The 21,524-nt window shown below is 34.7% G+C and overlaps 1 protein-coding gene and 1 non-coding gene across 2 annotated transcripts; one reads left to right on the top strand and one right to left on the bottom strand.

Moving 5' to 3' along the window:
• Window positions 1-9,270: 9,270 nt before the first annotated feature.
• On the bottom strand, window positions 9,271-9,377 carry LOC131171543 (small nucleolar RNA R71). Its single transcript, XR_009142203.1, has one exon. It is a non-coding gene; the product is annotated as a small nucleolar RNA R71 (small nucleolar RNA).
• Window positions 9,378-15,411: 6,034 nt separating this feature from the next.
• On the top strand, window positions 15,412-16,847 carry LOC131171463 (extensin-like). Its single transcript, XM_058131599.1, has 2 exons — window positions 15,412-15,843; window positions 16,659-16,847. The coding sequence occupies exons 1-2, from the start codon at window positions 15,412-15,414 to the stop codon at window positions 16,845-16,847; spliced, it is 621 nt and encodes a 206-aa protein (XP_057987582.1).
• The last annotated feature ends 4,677 nt before the right edge of the window (window positions 16,848-21,524 follow it).

Below are 21,524 nucleotides of genomic sequence, written 5' to 3'. Positions count from 1 at the left end.
ATGTGTAATAGAAACAGAGAATAAAGCTAGGCACATTACCCTTTAATCCCACTTTGCTTATCCCCTTTCTGTTGCTGAAATTACTATTCGCATAATTTAATTTAGTTCTAATTAATTAAAAATATTTATTGGGATTCTAATTAAATACTAATTTTGAACTGTGACATGAAGTAATTTGTTCCAGTTTGTTTAATGAATTTGCTCATTATTGCTAAAAACTTAGATCTAATTCTTGAGGCTTTTGGAATAAAGCTAGGCACACTACCCTTTAATATTACTATTTTGAATATATTTTCTGAATATTAAGGATATAATTTTTTTTGTTCTTATAAGCTTCAAATTTTATTGAAAAATCTATAGTTAGAAAACCAGCTATAGAAAACTTGAACAAAGTCCAAAACCAAACAAAGCCTAAAAACATGCTGTAGAGACATGAAAAAAAAAAAATATGCAGATACAAAAGGGAAAAACAGGACAGCAAAAGACCACACTCCAAGCAAAATCCAAAGTAGACCACAACCTAAGAGACCAAAACTAGACAGCAATCAAGACCCCATGCAAAAACCAATTATAATATTTGTATTCACTATTTCGAATCCTTTAAGAGTAAAGTAGATAATTATCACCATAAACTCCTAGATTCAAGTAAGCATCTATAGGTATTACTTTCCCTCATTCATTTTGTCCTGAAATCCTTTCTATAACAATGACGATTTGATAAAAGAAACATGGAAATTACAAACTCCTGAGGTTTATATAATATATATTTATTAGTATATCATAAGGAGATCACTGGTTGCAAAATGAAATAGCCCTAGCAGCAAAGTAATTAACATCCCATTTAACATATAAATTGCAGGAAAACATCAATATAAAAAAAGCTCATATTGGAAAGGCTAAGAAAATACAGCACAAACCTCTTGCTTTGATCCCAATTTTATGTACTGAGGTGAATCTGCAGCAACCAGAGCTGGTTCACAAAGCTTTATAGTAGCATGCAGATCTATATCAACTAGAGCTAGTTTACAGAGTCCAATCAAATGACCAAAGCAAATTTTTGAACAATAAGAAAAATCCCAAAAACAAGAAGACATTGTACAATAACCAAACAATATGGCATAAGCTTTGGACTTTTTCAATATGAAGAAATTTTTTCTCTTCCTAGACATGAAAAATTGCTAATGCCTCTTCTTTGAAATGTTTTATGCGGATCTCTTCATGGCATCCTTTCCCCTATCCTTTTTAGTTTGTCTCTCACTCTTTTGGCCATATTAGTTTCCAATCTTGTAATGTCTTATTTTAATTGCCATTCGATTTTAAACAATAATATTTGATATTATAAGGTTGCTGTCAAACAATTCCAATTCAAAATTTAATATCAATAGATGGTCCATAATCTTTGATTGATGCTTATTTTAAATATCTTATTTTTTTTGTCTACTATCCAAACATCACCCTACCCTCAGCTTAAATTATTAGCTCCCTTCCTCCCTATATGGTTGAGGATCAAAGCGTTCCAAAAAAATGTCAAACTTTGCGCAGGATTTTGAAGATGAAGAACAACTCCAATGCACCGTCATCTCCCAATCTTCTAATGACAGTCCTAATCCTACTGAAAATGGTCTCAATGGCTCAACTCCCACCACCTCCATAAGCATACAAAAGAAAAGAAATCTTCCAAGAAATCCAGGCAAGCAAACAGGGACTAAATAAATTAAACAGTAAATTGATTTATTAAAAAATAACAAATTAAAAAACAACCACCAAAATTACAAGAGATGTAGCAGAGACACCGAAATTGCTAGGTAATAAATAATAAATTAAAAAACAACCACAATAAATAGTTCTATAAATTTGATTTCACCCATGAATCCAAGTAAAATACAAGCATGGAGAACACTGCCACAAACAACTAAAAACAACCACAAATGCCCAATTTCAGTAGGTAGTTACTAATTAAAATGGAAGAAAATAATTAACCCTAAATCTAAGATCATGAAGGACAACAAAACTCAAATAATGACAACGATTTTGAGATGTAATGTGAGAGAATAGCAGCAGTAGTACCAAGAATTCGAGAGGCAAGCTTCGTGGAGGACAACAACAGCACGATTTTGATGAGCAACAACATAGACTCATAGTCACTCCATGGCTGTAGCTAGCATCAAAGGCGAGAGAGAGGACAGGGAATCGTTCATCATCCGAGAGAAAGAATGGGGAATTGTTTACCACCTGAGAGAGAGGACAGGAATGATTCCAAAACCAAAGAATCCAAAAGCTTGAGAGGGAAATAATCGTGGGCAATAGTCAATTAGGCAGAGATTGATATTTTGAGGGGGAAGTCATAAAAAACACTTATTTTTATTTTTATTAGCTTTTAAAAATAAAATGTTGTAAAAAAAATAACAATTGAAATTCTTAATTTTTTAATATTATTTTTATAATTTTAAATAGCTAACATAAACCCATTTAGGAGAAAAATTAGAATCAAAATTAAATCAAATCAAATTAGAATTAGAACTGAAACTGAATTGATTTAAATCAAAATGAGAATGGATTATCAAAATTAATAAAAAAATGACATTGAATTGGTTTGGAACCAAACAGTTTAATTCATGCTAAACCTTTTTTTTTTCCTTAAAAAATATAAAATTTTGAAAAAAAAAATGTGAATTTAATTAAAACCATAACCAAATTGATTGGAATCGAGGGACCATATAGGCATGTTCTAATCCCTTAAATCTTGAAATCATGCCGAAGCCATTCTTGGCCAACCTTAAGTTATGAAAATTTTTTAAATAATATTATAACTTATTTTCTTTTCTTTTAAACTAGTATGTGTTTTATTTTGTCCACTTCAAAAGTAAAGTTTTTTAGCTAGTACAGGTGACTCGACTCTATTGAAAATAAATTCCAATTCATTGTGTATAATTTTGAGATTCTATATAATTATATAATTATGTAAAAAAGCTTAAGATGTTTCTAATTTTAACATTTGGAGACTAAAAATTTTTGACGGTTCCTATACTTGTACCCTTAACTCACACTTCAGGAACGAAATATATAATTGTCCCCTATATTTGAGATTTTTTTTTTAATTTTTTATTATGATAGAAAAGTTGTCCCCAATTCTAAATAGTAATTCAATTAGGGACAAAAAATATATTGGTCCCCTATAATATAAAAAAATTATGATATGAGGACCATAAAAAAAAATTGTCCCAAAAAATTGTCCCCTATACTTACTTTTTTTGTAGTGTAATATTCTCTTATTTATGTTTCGTCAATTTATCTAAAATTAATATAAAAAGGTAAGAGTTTACAGCTGAACCTTGGTGTAATCCAATTGAGATAGGAAAATCTCTTGTGTCCCCTCCCACTATGCGCACAATAGTAGTTGCTTATTCATACATTTCTTTAAACACTTGTATGTACCTAATAGATATCCTCTTTTGTTCTAACACTCTCTATAAGACATCTCTTGGAACACTATCATAAGCCTTCTCCAAATCGATAAAAATCATGTGTAGATCTTTCTTCACATCTTTATATTTCTCCATCAAGTTTTTAATGAGAAATATTGCTTTATAGTTGAACGACCGGGCATGAAACCAAATTGATTGGGAGAGATAGAGGGTGAATGACCGTACTAGGGTAACTCGGAGAGAAAAAATACTGAAATGGGATAACAAACCGATTAATTACGAAGAGGGGGTGGATGTCAGTGGTTAGCACCTGGGACGCTATTCAAAATAGCGTCCTAACTCCGGACGCTATTCAAAATAGCATCCAAAGTTGGGACGCTATTTTGATTAGCGTCCTGATGCCGTCGCACGCCACCCCTGCAAGGCACCTGCAGGCTGCAGATGGTGCAGATGGAATATTACGTCGTTAGAGATGGGACACCACTAGCAGGGCGCGGGACGCTATTTTTATTAGCGTCCTGTGTCGGGACGCTAATATAATTAGCATCCTGTGTACATTTTGTGGCGAATATCCAGTCCCGTCCGAAGTCCCATCTCCAGCGAGCCGAAGTCCCATCTCCAGTGAGCCGTTGGGGGAAAACAAGCGGGACGCTATTTTTATTCGCGTCCAGAGTTCATCTCACTCCCTTATATCCCCCTGTGCTCTCTCCCCCTGCGCTCTCATTTACAGCGGCCCTCAAAACACTCGTTCATTCCTCATTTACGCCATTGTCTCATTTTGGTGGAGCAGCTTACAGTCGGGTGGAGCAAGAAGGAGGAGATAGGTGCAGTTGCAGTGGTAGATCACAAAGAGAAAAAGAAGAAATTTGAAAAAAAATTATATTCATGTATTTTGATTGTTTAATAATTTTTAACATATAATATATGAAATGCTTAGGTGATAATAATGTTTATTATTCTGAAAATAATGTAATTTTTTTTTATGCATGTTGGTATGTTTGTGAGAAACTTTTGGTGAGCAAGTTGATATTTTTGTATGCATGACTTAAGAAATAAAATTTCGTGACAATTTTTAACATGCAATATATAAAATGCTTGAGTGCTAATATATTTATTATTCTAGAAATAATATATATATTTTTTTATGCATGCATGTTGGTATGTTTGTGAGAAACTTTTGGTGAGCAAGTTGATATATATATATAGTAATAGCATAATACTGTTAAAATGAGTAAAAGTTATTGGGAAAATATTACAAGAAATTATATTTTTAGTGTATAATAGTAAAGAAGGTAAACAAAAAAATAATATAAATTTGTAGTATTAAGAAATGTTAGGAAAGAGAAAATAAAAATTATAAATGTAAATTATGTTACAAAATAAATTTTATATTAAGTCATATAATTTTTGTATCACAAAATATAATAATTTAATAAGTTGAACAGAGAATATTAGTATAAAGTAAAATAATAGTTTAAGTTTTTAAAAATTAGTAAAAGCTATAGAAGAAAGGGAAAAATTAATAGAAAATTGAGTTCATAATATATTATAGAAAATGATGTAATAAAAATAAAATATAAATTTTAATAAAATATTATTAAAAAATGAAAAATTAGTAATATAAAAAATTACCAAAAATAAGTAGCATTTTAATTTAAATGTAATTAATAAAAATAAATTACAAAATTATATTATTTAGATAATATTAAAGAAATAAAAAATAGTAAGATAAAAAAATTGGCGAAACTCAATATAACAATTAAAATGTAATTATTAAAAAAATTAATATTATTAAAATATGATAAAAAAAATGAAAACAATAGTAACATAAAAATTTGTCGAAATCATTGCATATTTAATTAAAATGTAATTATTAGAAATAAAATATTAATTTATTTTATTAATTAAAATTAAAAAAATAGAAAAAATAGTAATGTAAAATATTGTTGAAAATAATTTCTTTATTAATAGAAAATTGAGTTCATAATATATTATAGAAAAGGATGTAATAAAAATTAAATATAAATTATTATTAAAATATTATTAAAAAATGAAAAATTAGTAATATAAAAGATCCATTGAAAATGTATATTTTGTAATAATAAATAGGTATGAATACACAACAAGAAAGAAGATATTACATATTGTGCCTGGTCCAATTGATCAAGAGCTTCTTCGACTCCAGCCACAACACCGTTCTGAAGGGATTTGGAATGGTACAGTTGAGCATGAAGTGCTTACATGCAGGAGGCAGGGGCTAATATTAGATACTGACATTGATGATCGAATTGTTCCTCATCTTCGCTATTCTGGATTTATTAGTATTGTTAGACTAGGGTTTTTTTTCTCTTGATTGGCACCTCATCAGTGCCTTTATAGAGCGATGGCGACCGAAAACCCATACGTTTATGATGCCAATTGCTGAGTGCACAATCACTCTTTAGGATGTCAGCATTATTTCTAGTTTGCCAGTACATGGGTCTGCTGCAACTGGAATGTCATGGGCCGACTGGCTAGAAGTTTGTGAGACATTATTGGGAGCTAGACCACCCCCAGAAATGATCCGAGGACATACACTAAAATTATCGTGGCTAGCTAATGAGTTTGGAGATATTCCACACCAGGCTGATGATTTAACCGTATTATGGCATGCAAGAGCATTCATATTACGACTCATTGGTTCGATATTTCCCGACAAGATAAACTCACGTGTCAACTTGATGTTTCTACCCCTTCTAGAAGACTTGAGGGAAGCTGCGACATACAGTTGGGGTGGAGCTTGCTTAGCGTTCCTTTATCGTGAGCTATGCCGTGTTGCTGTTACTGAAACAAAGGATATTTCAGGACCACTATTCATTTTGTAGATCTGGGCTTGGGAGAGATTTAAAATAATCTCTCCATCAATAAGGGATCCATCAGCACCTCATGATGCACCTCTAGGTGCTAGGTATGTCATTAAATTTATATTTTTATCCATTAAGCAATGAATAAATTGCCTTTTATTGTATTATATTTTTAATTTTCTTATCAACTAACAAGTGGAGTAGAGCTCGACAAATCATTGAAGTAACAACCCATGTACTGCCACAAATTCGGTATAACCTTGACCGGATGCGACCTGAAGATGTAATAATATGACATAAAATTCCATACATAAGTCAAAATTCCATAAATCTGACAAAAAATAATATGTTATATTTTTCTGTATATTTATAATCACTTTATGTTTTGCTAATATTCACTTGCAGATCACATGGGAATCATATAGCGAGGAATTATTGGATGAGCTACCAGACATGTGTATCCAAGGTCGTCCCAGTTGGAAGACAATGGTGCCATTAATTTGCTTTCATATTATTGAATGGCACCAACCTGACAGAGTAATGAGGCAGTTTGGTTTGGCCCAGCCTATTCCAGCACCACCGATGCAAACAGATGAGCTGCACGATATTACTCTCCGACTCAGTGAGAGTAATTGGGCATACCACCATGCAACATGTATTAATCGTTGGAATAGGCGAGAACAATATATTGTTCAAGGCCAACAAATGGGACAACCACTCCACCATGTTACACTCATTTCATATAGGCATTTTAGGATAGTTTTGCATTCATTTTGCCCTCATATTTTAGTATATTTTATGTTTTTAGCTTTATTTTATCTTATTTGTTAATTTTAGATACTTTATATTTGATTTTCGTAATTTTTGTTGTTTTGATAGGATTTTGTAGCAAATCGAAGATCAATGAGTGCAATAGGAAATAATTTGAAGAGATTTGAAGTTCTTTAAGCATGGAGGAAAGTTGAAGAAATCAAGCCTTGAAAGAGCAAACTAGCCGAAATTTGCTTGAGACTTTGCTTAAGGTCATGCTTAGGGTAAAGCGGTAATACTTAAGGTGTAGCACAAGTCAAGCATGAGTAGAAAAGTCCATTTTACTCTAAGTCTGCCGAGATTTGCTGAAGGTCTGCTTAACCTTAAGCAGACAGTGCGATCAGAGGCTAAAATTTGCTAAGAAGCTGCCTAGGGTTAAGCCGAACCCTAAGCAGAATGCCCAGAACGTGAATAGTGCTGCTGACTTGGATAATTTTACACCTCATTTCCTATCCACTCCTTGTCTTTTATTTACTTTTAGGGCAACTTTTAGGGACCATATAAATTCATCATTTCCTTATTTTTGCCATAAGAGGAAAGGAAGGAAAAACAAAAAGGAAAGAAAATTATATAGAAAGAGGGAGAGAAGACGCCATTCTCTCTAGGAAGAGGAGTCACAGACGAGTTTGGAGCTCCAGAAACCAGAGACCTTGGTTCTTCCACCTGGGTTTTCCTATTTCAGTCCTTTTGTCATGTTTTTCTTTATTCTTCCATCAATATTTCTTGTAAATACCATCATGAGTGAGTAATTTCTTTAGATTTCAGAGTTGGGAAATATGTTTTAGATTAATTTGTGGATTTGGACTGGGTATTTCCTTATTTTATATGAATATGAGTTTTGATTCCTTCCTTGTGTGCTTGATTTACTTGCCTAATGTTGGTACCCATTGGGTATTGTGTTAATCTTTGATTGAAGGACCGAAAGGTGAAAGTCATTGATGGGTAATCATGGATGGGAACTTAAAATCACCTAGATTTAGAAATAAACTAGGACTTTAAGAGGAATTAATTATTGGTTACAAAACTTAATGGGTTTTAAAGTAATCAAATACATACGAAAGTAGGTTTGGTTATTTTAGAATACACTTTGATTTGCTTGAAAAAGATATCAAAGGGATTTAGAATCAATTTCCTTCAAACTCTATTTTTCCCTAAAAATTGGAATGCCCAAGACAAATCCCAATTAATTTATGCATAAACCCCCAACTCTGGAATCACTTTTACCATAATTAGACTTTCGTTTAAATTACCCATTGTTAATTTTAGTTTAATTGCGAACTAGAATTAGAATTTATTTGTTTGCTCTTTACCCATTTCAATTAGATTAATCAATTTACCTTGCTCATTTACATTTACCATTTATTCATTAATCATTAGCCCAAATAATCGCTTCATTCATAGTTTAGTAATCAAACAGCAAATCCTCGTGGGAACGATACTTGATTCATCACTTTATTACTTGAGACGACCCGTATACTTGCGGATTTAGTCACACCAAGTTTTTGGCGCCGTTGCCGGGGATTTGATTTTTTTTGTTTGATATTGAACAATTGTTTGTTTGGTTAATTTGGGCATTTTATTTTATTTTCTTTTTATCATTTTACTTTGAGAATTTGTTTATTTTTGTTTTTCAGGTGCTTTATTTTATGAGAAGGACAAAAAGTGAAGAAATCAATTTATTCTTTGACCCAGAAATAGAGAAGACAGCAAAGGCTTTAAGAGCAGAATCTAAGAGGAGAAAAGCTGAAATTAAAGCTCATCAACAACAAGAAAGAGCACAAGAGCAAGAGCAATTACAAGAAGAAATGGCCAACAACAACAATAACAACCGCTCTGTGAAAGATCATGCCTATCCTAACATTGGAGATTTCATGCCAAGTATTACAAGACCAAGAGTAGAAGCTAATAATTTTGAACTGAAGCCTGCACTCTGTCAAATGGTACAACAAGCACAATTTGGAGGAAATCCAAGTGAAAGTCCACATGTGCATCTAGCACACTTTCTTGAGATCAGCGATATGTTGAAGATAAATGGAGTTTCTGATGATGCAATTCGACTCAGATTATTTCCTTTTTCTCTGCAGGACCGAGCTAGAGAGTGGTTACATTCTTTGCCACCGGGTTCTATCACAACATGGGATGAACTTTCTCAAGCATTTTTAGCTCAATATTTTCCACCAAGCAAGACAGCTAAGCTGAGAAATGAGCTGACTTCTTTTAAACCTAGAGATGATGAGAGCTTGTATGAAGCATGGGAAAGGTACAAGGATTTGCAAAGGAGATGTCCACATCATGGGATTCCTAAGTGGATGCTTGTTCAACACTTTTACAATGGAGTTTCACCAGCCATTAGGAGTACGATTGATGCATCTTCTGGAGGTGACCTTATGGAGAAATCTGAAGATGAAGCTTTTTCTGCTCTTGATAAAATTGCTTATAACAACTACCAATGGAGTTGTGAGAGGAATGAGATCAAGAAACTAGCTGGTATGTTTGAGCTTGATGCCATGAATATGATTAATGCTAAGTTTGATGCTTTGACAAGGAAAATGGACAAGCTAAGCATGAAAGTAGATTCTTCAGCCGGAGGTTCTAGTAATTCAGTAGAAGTTGGAGCTGCAAATGTCAATTGTGCAGCAGATTTTTCTGCACTAAATCAAGATTTTTCAAGTGAGCAAGTGGATTATATGGGGAACTACAATCAAAGACTAGGTGGTAACCCATTTTCTGCAACTTATGATCCAGCATGGAGAACCCACCCCAATTTCTCATGGGGAGGTAGACAAGGGCAAAATCAGAATTTTCAGCAGAATAGAGGTCCCCCTCCTGGAATTTCTAAACCTCAAAATGTACCTGCTCCACCTCTACCACAACAAGCACAACTAGACAAGACAGCTAGATTGGAATCTATGATTGAAACTCTACTTGTGAGCCATCAAAGTCAACAAGAAATGATTTCTCAATTAGCATCTAAAGTGGATCAAATGGCAACACACAACAAGATGTTAGAGAATCAAATAGCTCAACAAGCTAGCTCTTCAAGTAACAAAGCATTTGGGAAGCTTCCTAGCCAACCAGAAAATTCAAGGGAGCATTGCAAGGCTATTACATTGAGAAGTGGAAAAATATTGGAGAATGGAGATAAAAAGATTGAAGAGGAAGTTGAAGAAAAGAAAAGCAGAGAAGGAGATGAACAAAGCGAAGTGAAGTTAGAATTGAAGTGAAAGAAATTTCAGTGGAAGAAAAAGGAAGTAAGGAGAGGGAGAGCAAAGAGGAAGAACCTAAATATGTTGCACCTAAAGCCTACATGCCACCTTTACCATTCCCACAAAGGTTTCAGAAAGCAAAATTAGATAAACAATTTGGGAAATTTTTGGAGGTATTGAAGTCTTTGCATGTGACTATTCCTTTCACTGATGCCTTAGCACAAATGCCTTCATATGCCAAATTTTTGAAGGGGATTTTATCTAACAAGAAGAAATTGGAGGAATTTGAGACTGTAGCTCTCACGGAAGAAAGCAGTGCTATTTTGCAAAATAAGCTTCCACCCAAACAGAAAGATCACAGGAGTTTCTCCATACCATGTCACATTGGGGATATCAGTATAGATAAGGCTTTATGCGATCTTGGAGCCAGTGTTAGTCTGATGCCATTATCTATCTATGAGAAAATGAAGATTGGAGAAATGAAGCCTACTACCATATCACTACAGTTAGCAGATAGGTCTATTAAATTTTCAATTGGGGTAGTTGAGAATGTTCCTCTGAAAGTTGGGAAATTTTTCATACCAGTGGATTTTGTGGTATTGGAGATGGAGGAGGATGTACACATTCCTATTATTCTTGGTAGACCTTTCCTTGCTCTTCTTTGGAGCTGTGATTGATGTAAAAAATGGGAGGCTTACATTAGAAGTTGGGGAAGAGAAAGTAGAATTCAATTTGTTTCAAGCAATGAAAAAGAAAGATGATTCAAACTCATGCTTGAGAGTTGATGTGATAGATGAAGAGGTTAGAGAAATGCTTAAAAAGCAACATCCTAAAGATCCCTTAGAAGCTTGTTTGGTTCATAACATCAAAAAAGGGGATGAGATTGAGGAAGCTGCAGAATATGCTACAATTTTGGAAGGAAATCCACCATTGCCTATGGCTGATATTGAAAAGATTGGGAACTTGAAGCAAGAAATGACTTCATCATCAAAGTTTGAAAAAGGTGAAGCACCTAAGGTAGAGTTGAAACCTCTTCCAACAAATCTCAGGTATGCTTTTCTAGGGCAAAATTCTACATATCCTGTGATTGTTAGTGCTAAATTGACTGATTGTGAGGTTGAAAAATTATTGAGAGTTCTTAGGAAGCATAGAAGGATAATTGGTTATACCATTGATGATATTAAAGGAATACATCCTTCTGTGTGCATGCATAGAATTTTGTTGGAAAATGACCATAAAGCCTCTCGAGAATCACAAAGGAGATTGAATCCAAACATGAAAGAGGTTGTGAAAAAGGAGATCTTGAAATTGCTTGATGCAGGTATTATTTACCACTGTTTACGACAATTGGGTAAGTCCGATTCATGTTGTACCTAAGAAAGGGGCATCACGGTGGTGAAAAATGAAAATGATGAACTAATACCTACAAGAAGCAGAATGGATGGAGAATGTGTATAGACTATAGGAAATTGAATAAGGCAACTAGAAAGGACCATTTTCCATTACCATTTATAGATCAAATGCTTGAGAGACTAGCTCATCATTCTTATTTTTGCTATTTGGATGGCTATTCAGGGTTCTTTCAGATCCTATTCACCCAGATGATCAGGATAAAACTACCTTCACATGTCCTTATGGTACCTTTGCATATCGAAGGATGCCATCTGGACTATGTAATGCCCCTGCTACATTTCAACGATGTATGATGTCCATATTTTCTGACATGATTAAGGGAATTATGGAAGTGTTCATGGATGATTTTTCTGTGTATGGTAAATCTTTTGATGAATGCTTATCTAACTTGTCTAAGGTTTTGCAGAGATGTGAAGAGTTCAATTTAGTTTTGAATTGGGAAAAGTGCCATTTTATGGTACAAGAAGAAATTGTTTTGGGACATCTTGTGTCAAACAGGGGTATTGAGGTGGATAAATCAAAGGTAGAAATTATTGAGAAAATGCCACCCCCAACATCTGTGAAGGGAGTGAGGAGTTTCTTGGGGCATGCTGGATTTTATAGGAGATTCATCAAGGATTTCTCTAAGATTTCTAAACCTCTTACCAATTTATTGAGTAAAGATGTGGAATTTAATTTTGATACTAATTGTATGAATGCTTTTTGCAGGATAAAGGAAGCTTTGATATCTGCTCCTATTATGCAGCCACCCGATTGGTCATTACCTTTTGAGTTAATGTGCGATGCTAGTGATTATGCCATTGGGGCTGTTTTGGGACAAAGGAAAGATAAGAAGGTGTATGCAATATATTATGCAAGTAGGACCTTAGATGATGCTCAAATAAATTACTCTACTACAGAGAAAGAGTTTTTGGCGAGAGTATTTGCGATAGATAAATTCAGGTCCTATCTTGTGGGGTCTAAGGTCATAGTATACACGGATCATGCAGCTATCAAGTATCTCCTTCAGAAAAAAGAGGCTAAACCTAGATTGATAAGGTAGGTGTTACTCCTTCAAGAGTTTGACTTGGAAATTAAAGATAAGAAAGGAGTAGAAAATGTGGTAGCGGATCATCTATCTAGATTGAGGCAAGAACAAGGAGACAATCTGGGAAAAGAACCCCCAATAGATGATTATTTTCCTGATGAGCAACTGTTAGTAATCATGAATGCAAAAACCCCTTGGTATGCAGATTTTGTGAACTATCTAGTGTGTGGAATCCTTCCACCTGATCTAACATGGCAGCAAAAGAAGAAATTTCTTTTTGATGTGAAGGATTATGATTGGGAGGAGCCATTTTTGTTCAAGAAATGTGGAGATGGGCTGATTAGAAGATGTTTAGCTGATGAGGAGATAGGGAATGTTATCAAAGATTGCCATTCTTCACTTTATGGGGGTCACATGAGTGCGACAAAGACTGCAGAAAAAGTTCTTCAAGCAGGGTTCTTTTGGCCACACATGTTTAAGGATGTGAGGAAGTTTGCAAATGCATGTGATAGGTGTCAAAGGATGGGTAATATCTCAAAGAGAGATGAAATGCCCCTCCAAAATATACTGGAAGTGGAATTATTTGATGTGTGGGGCATTGATTTCATGGGACCTTTTCCATCGTCCTTGGGACACAAATACATTTTAGTTGGAGTAGATTATGTGAGCAAATGGGTTGAAGCTATACCATCTCCAACTAATGATGTAAGAGTTGTGATTAAATTCCTTAAAAAGTTCATTTTTACAAGATTTGGAACTCCACGTGCCATTATAAGTGATGGAGGTTCTCATTTTTGCAACCATCAATTTGAAAGATTATTGCAAAAATATGGAGTGAAGCATAAGATTGCAACACCCTACCATCCACAAACTAGTGGTCAAGTGGAGATCTCCAATAGAGAGCTGAAAAGAATTCTTGAAAAAACAGTGAATAGTTCAAGAAAAGATTGGTCACTAAAGTTGGATGATGCTCTTTGGGCCTATAGAACAGCTTTTAAAACTCCTATTGGAACTACCCCATTTAGATTGGTTTATGGGAAGGCTTGTCATTTACCTTTGGAGTTGGAACATAGAGCATATTGGGCCATAAGAACACTGAACTTTGACTTAAAAACTGCAGGAGAAAAAAGAATGCTGCAACTAAATGAACTTGAGGAACTTAGACTGGATGCTTATGAAAATGCCAAGCTTTACAAGGAAAGAACTAAGAGATGGCATGATAAGCATATTAGGAGGAAAGAATTTCAGGAAGGTGATGTTGTTCTTCTATACAACTCTAGGTTAAGGTTATTTCCGGGAAAATTAAAGTCAAGATGGTCAGGACCCTACACTGTTATAAAGGTATACCCCTATGGAGCTGTTGAGATAGGCAATGAAACCTTAGGGACTTTCAAAGTTAATGGGCAGAGATTAAAGCATTATATTGTTGGAGAACCCACGCAAAGGGTTGTAGAGGTTTCATGGCTTAGTTCCCCAATCAAGGATGCTTAGAATTGGAGTGGAAGGTTAAGCTTAAGACCTTAAACAAGCGCTTCTTGGGAGGCAACCCAAGCGTATCCTTTTATAGATTATTAATTTTCCATTTCACTTCATTTTCAGTTTTTACCCTCATTAAACTCAAAAGTGACATTTGTTTATCTTTTGTAGGTCATTCATGAAGATTGGGCAAGTTTACACTTGTGGCAAAAACAAAGAATTGAAGGGAAGCAAGTATAAGCAACATTATGCACTTTATCCAGTGCTTGTGAACAGTAACACATTTAAACTTGTGCTAAATTACTGATATTGCAATCCACTTGATAGCACATGCTTGATTTTGTGTCTTGTGTAAATTCTGTGATATACAACTTGGATGAGGATCAATTTTGATATTTAGGACTGATGAGAGCTTTATTGAAGTGCAAAAATAGTGTTTGTTAGGTTTTACCTTTTAGTGTATATATAATTTTGTAGTCTGTTAGGAATTTACATGTTTTTGTTTGAATTGCTGCTAATTTTTTACAATCTGCAGACTTTTGCTACTGTTCATGCTACTGTTCATGCTGCTAAAAAGGTCAATTTCTATGTCTTTTCTGCAATTCTTGAATGTTTGGAACTTGTCTCAAATGCTGCTGAAAATATGCTTTTGGTATAAGTTTAGAAAGGAGACCATTTCATTGAATGTGCAAAAAGGTAGTCACAATTGGTGCCTAAATTGAAAAATGCTTGCATAAGCTAAATGAATATATTGTGTTTGATGAGTGCTAAGAGATGATGAACTTAAATCCCTCAATTTTATGGTGTTTGTATGTATTTGGAAATTGTTGGGGGTCATGATAGAATTCCATAGCTTGTGGACTGTTTTTGGCAAGCAAAACCACAATTTTTCCCAAAACCTGCAGAAACTTGCTGATGACATTGCTTGTCAAGCAGAGTCTTTAGCAAATTCTGCTAAACCTTATGCTTAACCCCAAGCATGGCCCATCTTACAACAAGTCTGCCCCACAATTTAAAATAGCCTAAGATGTCCGCCAAATTTTCTAAAAGCCTCGCCAACACTCCCGATAAACCTCGTCGACTTCTTTTCCCACGCCATTTCTTCCGGCAATCTTTACAGGAAGCCGAACGGTTTCTTTCCTTTCATTAAAATGGTAAGAACTAAAATGTGGTCTTCCCACAAACCCAAACTCAGCAAATTTCGACCTAAAATGGGTACTCCATCCTCATTGCCCACAAACCCTAACCCCAGCCCCAGTCCGCCATTACCTCTGTCACCGCCACTACCCCCAAGCCAAATACCACCTCTCATTCCGCCGACTCCCCTCTCGCCGCAATCCGAGCCGCAAAATGAAACACCAATTCTCGACACCCATTCCCCAGAACCTGCGCCTACTCAAGCAAAAACAAAAGGCAAAACAAAAAGGGCCGCAGGTAGACCCAAAGAAACCCCTGTCGGAAAAAGGAAACGAGTACCCTCTGTTCCTTTCGACCTAAACTCTCCACCTCAGCCGTCCTCTGAACCAGTTAGCAAAAGGACCAGGTCTTCCTCGCAAACCACAGCACCAGCGGTCCAAACACCAGTACCTCAGTCTCCCTTACACTCTCCAGCACCTGCATCATCTGCAGATAATATCGAAGAGGTAATTTCTCCATTACTTTGGGCTTTTAGGGATATGGATATGAAAAAGGCCTATGAGAAATTAGTTTCTAAAACTATTTTGGCAAATAAGTATATGGATGAGCAGATTTTGAAAGAATTAGGCATTTATGACTCTGTATTTGCCTATTTGAATGCTGTTAGCTGGACTGATTTTGCTAAAATTAGGGAACCAGTGTACAAGGATCTAACCCTGGAATTTTTGAGTTCCCTAAGGCTGAGTTTCAAACCAACAGTGCCTGAACATAAAGATATGATATATTTTCGATGTGCTGGAATTGATAAGGAGTTAGACATGGCTGCTATGAATGCAATTTTTGGTTTTCAGGATTAATGATATAAAAACATTGAGTGGCGACAAGCTGTTTATGACCTGTTTAGTGCGGAAGGATATTGCACCTTTTGGGGTTATTATAGACAGAGAGGCAAAAGCCTCTAGGATAGTTGACCATGTATTGAAATACCTCCATAGGTTCATTTCTTACACTTTGTTTTAGGGAGGACACGATACTTGATATTGTGGGTGCTGGTGACTTGTTTCTCTTGTGGTGCATGAAGGAGAGAAAACAAGTAAGCACAGCCCATTTCATAGCCACTCATTGGCACCAAATTGTCACAAAGCATACTAAAGGTAGTATAGTTTTTGGGGGGTATATAACTGCTATAGCAAACTCATTTAGCTTTGATGCTAGTCTATATAAATTCTTTGCCAGTTTACGGGAATCATATATAGACAGCACAATGTTGCTGCATATGGATGTTTGTGAGAAAATAGGCCATACCTATACTCTGTTACAGCAGCATCCTGATACCACTGGTACTACAGACCCCACTACCTTTACACCAGCAGAACCACAACCAACCACTACCCCACAGTTTTCAGCAGACATTTTATCCCTTTTAAGATCCTTGGAATCCAAATTAACAAGTTTCACTGTCCAACCATATGTTCCTTCACCTGACAACACGAAATTCTTGCTACCTTGAAAAACTTAGATTTCAAAATTGAAATCATGGGTCAGTGTGAGTTAACCAAAAGAAGAAGCTAGAAAAGAAACTTAAAAAGAGATTTTTATCTCTTAAAAAGAAACAGAAGCAACACCAAATTCAAATGTTGGAGCTTTACAACAAACTGGCCCAATCCTACAACAACTTATATCATTGGGGCCAAGCCATGTTTCAAGAAATGAAAGACCTCACAGAAAATTTGGAAACTGCTTCTGAAGCTTCGGATCACAATGAACCTACTGCAGAACTCAGTGCGGACTCGATGCAAAGAACAAAGACTTGATAGCAGAGCTTGATCAGTAGCAGCAGTTTTAATTTCTATTTTAAGTTTATTTTGTAATCTGTTTATTTTAGTTTTCGAACTTTGGTACTAGTTGTAATACTTTGGTAATTAGTTTTTATGATTATACTTGCACTTCTTTCCTTTAGTTTACTTTAGTTTACTTTATTTTATTTTATTTTCTGCTATGGACATAGTTACTCTGTGAATGCTTTTTGGTTTAATTTTTGATTTAATTGTTAGATCTTATTTCTTTATACTTTTTCATCTTCTTGCACATTATTTTTGCACTTTATCTTTTCTTCAATCCTAATTTTGCTAACATTGATGAGTTGCACAAATTTTCTTTGAGCCACACCTGTTCCACATCAGCTGCAGGTAACAGCTTCCCTTACACCATTTAAGCTTATGGTATGTTACCAATGCTTATGCTTCCGCTTTACCCTACGCAGCAGGTTAAGCAACATCTTAAGCAGTGTCAATTCATACATTTGGGATACCTTTTCACATTTTTCTCTCTAAAGCTTCATTGTTAATATCACTTTGAGCTAATTTTGGAATTCTTGACCTTATATTGATTTAATCCCCAATTGTATAAATTTCATTAATTGATTAGTTTACACAATTTTGCCCATCTTTGCATTCATTTTAAACATTGAGGATAATGTTTCATTTGAGTTTGGGGGTGAGGGCAAAAATTTTTGCAAAATTTTTTAAAATTTTCTTTCATTCATTTATTGCATTTCATTCATCCATATATAGATAATTCATACACTTATACATAAACCACACACATGTCTATACTCATACACATACATTTGCATATAGTTTTCATATAGATTACACTTAGTTTTAATTTGATTTATGCATTCACTTTAGGATCATGCATATCATAAAAATAATTTTTTACCTTGTCCTTAGAGGATTGGGAATTGCTTTGAAGAGCAATTGAGCTTACTTTTAGAAGGGTTTGATGGATTGAAAGTTCTAGATAGGTGCAAAGTTATTAGATTCTTGCCTTAGTTTATATCTTCTTAGCCAAGGGCCACCCAATCAATTGCATTGACTTTGAGTGCCTAGAGAAAACTTTAAGGTGAGAAGTAGCTAATTGATGTCTCACCAATCCTAGAACAATCTTTCTAAACCTTTCAAGGCGAAATTATAGCATACACTTGAAAAAGAAATGATATAGGCATTCTTTGAATTTTAAACCCATATTTTAGCCTTAGCCAACCTCACTTCAAAATTTCCCTTTGAAACCAATTTGAGCCTACATTTATCTCTCTTACTCCTTTGGAACCCACATCAATGCCTAGCCATAAACCCAAACACTTACCTACCCTCCATGAGAATAATTCTTTGAGTGATAGATACACTTAAAATAATAATAATAATAATAATAATTAGTTGGGAGAAGTGATTCAAAGTAAAAAAAAAAAAAAAGAGGCTAGCAAATTCAATTATGGTATGTAAAGTAATTCACTACCCAAGTACACAAAGAAATGAGTTTGGGGGTGAATTGAAAGGGATAATTCAAAGTCAATGTTATCTATGTAGTCCCTCCAAAAGCTTCAAAATTATATGCTAGCATTGGTGAATAGTTGTAAAGTTCCTTCCCCCATTTGATTCAAAAAAAAAATAAAATAAAAAATAAAAAATAAAAAAAAATAAAAAAATAAAAAATAAAAAAATTTTGTGTGTCTTGATCTTTTAATAATTTGATTATTCTCATATTTTGTTACCTTTATCCTTTCTTTGTTAGCCACATTATCACCCCCTTAGCCCCATTACAACACTTGAAAGTCCTTTTGATCTTTTGATAGTGTTTTGCTACATTAGTGGAGATTGGAATAGGAGAATTGCCTATGGGATTGTGATATCACTAATACATTCATGTACTTCCATCATTATTTGGGACACTTTAGTTTATGGATTACCCTATAGTCTATTTAAGCATGATTATTCTTTGTGATTGATTGGTTTGAGTTTAATGATATGGATAATTGACCCAAGGCTAAGCGGTGATAACTTTGGTAAGGATTGAATTCTTTGCATCTTGAAAGTGGGTATATGGCTTGTTGGTGGCTAAAAGTAAGCTTGAGAATTTGGATAAGTAATTTTCATAAATTTAAGGTAAGGTACCCCAAATTGTATTAATTGTTTTAATTTGCTTGAGGACAAGCAAAGGTTTGAGTTTGGGGGAATTTGTTACACTCATTTCATATAGGCATTTTAGGATAGTTTTGCATCCATTTTGCCCTCATATTTTAGTATATTTTATGTTTTTAGCTTTATTTTATCTTATTTGTTAATTTTAGATACTTTATATTTGATTTTCGTAATTTTTGTTGTTTTGATAGGATTTTGTGGCAAATCGAAGATCAATGAGTGCAATAGGAAATAATTTGAAGAGATTTGAAGTTCTTTAAGCATGGAGGAAAGTTGAAGAAATCAAGCCTTGAAAGAGCAAACTAGCCGAAATTTGCTTGAGACTTTGCTTAAGGTCATGCTTAGGGTAAAGCGGCAATGCTTAAGGTGCAGCACAAGTCAAGCATGAGCAGAAAAGTCCATTTTACTCTAAGTCTGCCGAGATTTGCTGAAGGTCTGCTTAACCTTAAGCAGACAGTGCGACCAGAGGCTAAAATTTGCTAAGAAGCTGCTTAGGGTTAAGCCGAACCCTAAGCAGAATGCCCAGAACGTGAATAGTGCTGCTGACTTGGATAATTTTACACCTCATTTCCTATCCACTCCTTGTCTTTTATTTACTTTTAGGGAAACTTTTAGGGACCATATAAATTCATCATTTCCTTATTTTTGCCATAAGAGGAAAGGAAGGAAAAACAAAAAGGAAAGAAAATTATATAGAAAGAGGGAGAGAAGACGCCATTCTCTCTAGGAAGAGGAGCTGCTGCACGAGTTTGGAGCTCCAGAAACCAGAGACCTTGGTTCTTCCACCTGGGTTTTCCTATTTCAGTCCTTTTGTCATGTTTTTCTTTATTCTTCCATCAATATTTCTTGTAAATACCATCATGAGTGAGTAATTTCTTTAGATTTCAGAGTTGTGAAATATATTTTAGATTAATTTGTGGATTTGGACCGGGTATTTCCTTATTTTATATGACTATGAGTTTTGATTCCTTCCTTGTGTGCTTGATTTACTTGCCTAATGTTGGTACCCATTGGGTATTGTGTTAATCTTTGATTGAAGGACCGAAAGGTGAAAGTCATTGATGGGTAATCATGGATGGGAACTTAAAATCACCTAGATTTAGAAATAAACTAGGACTTTAAGAGGAATTAATTATTGGTTACAAAACTTAATGGGTTTTAAAGTAATCAAATACATATGAAAGTAGGTTTGGTTATTTTAGAATACACTTTGATTTGCTTGAAAAAGATATCAAAGGGATTTAGAATCAATTTCCTTCAAACTCTATTTTTCCCTAAAAATTGGAATGCCCAAGACAAATCCCAATTAATTTATGCATAAACCCCCAACTTTGGAATCACTTTTACCATAATTAGACTTTCGTTTAAATTATCCATTGTTAATTTTAGTTTAATTGCGAACTAGAATTAGAATTTATTTGTTTGCTCTTTACCCATTTCAATTAAATTAATCAATTTACCTTGCTCATTTACATTTACCATTTATTCATTAATCATTAGCCCAAATAATCGCTTCATTCATAGTTTAGTAATCAAACAGCAAATCCTCGTGGGAACGATACTTGATTCATCACTTTATTACTTGAGATGACCCGTATACTTGCGGATTTAGTCACACCACACCATCATTCTGAATATATGGAGTGGTACCGTCGAGCTGCTAGACGTTGGATCTCAATATGTGGAGCTGCTATTGGTTGTGTGGTAATGATTAACATGTATTTTTTTCATTATTAAATACTTATAATAATAATTTTATCTTTTTTAACCTAAAATGTAACGTTATGTATATATTTTTTATTTTTACAGGAGGACGCAATTGAGGATTGTTTGATAAAATTACAAAATCCATCAACACAAAACGTGGCAGAAGTTAAGCGTACATTAAGGAAAATGATGATTGCTCTGGAATAAGAAAGTAGGCTTTGCCAAATGCCACCTCCTCAGTCTGCACCTCAAGCAGCAACTTTTAATGATGAATTGGAAGAGGACTAACCCATCAACCAACCTGGGCCCTCATGTAGACCAACACGACGTCGATCACGTCCTCCTCGATGTCGTCAACATCCAATGTGTCAATCCTCTCCACCTGATGATGTTATGCCCCCACCTGTCGCATTTCACCCTTTCTGCATGGCATCGCCGTCTGGTCTCGCTCCTCGGCTCCCTGCACCGTCTCATCCTAGTCCATCCACAGTATTCCAACC

Source organism: Hevea brasiliensis, chromosome 12 (assembly GCF_030052815.1).
Source record: "Hevea brasiliensis isolate MT/VB/25A 57/8 chromosome 12, ASM3005281v1, whole genome shotgun sequence".
Taxonomy (NCBI): domain Eukaryota; kingdom Viridiplantae; phylum Streptophyta; class Magnoliopsida; order Malpighiales; family Euphorbiaceae; genus Hevea; species Hevea brasiliensis.
Note: the sequence above shows the minus strand (reverse complement) of the source record. Positions and strands in the feature narration are given on the sequence as shown.

Bases quoted from the DNA above. Each gene is read 5' to 3' on its own strand.
- LOC131171463 (XM_058131599.1), top strand. From the start codon at position 15,412: ATGGGTACTCCATCCTCATTGCCCACAAACCCTAACCCCAGCCCCAGT. The intron at 15,844-16,658 runs GTAATTTCTCCA...ACTCTGTTACAG, and splicing joins CTGCAGATAATATCGAAGAG to CAGCATCCTGATACCACTGG.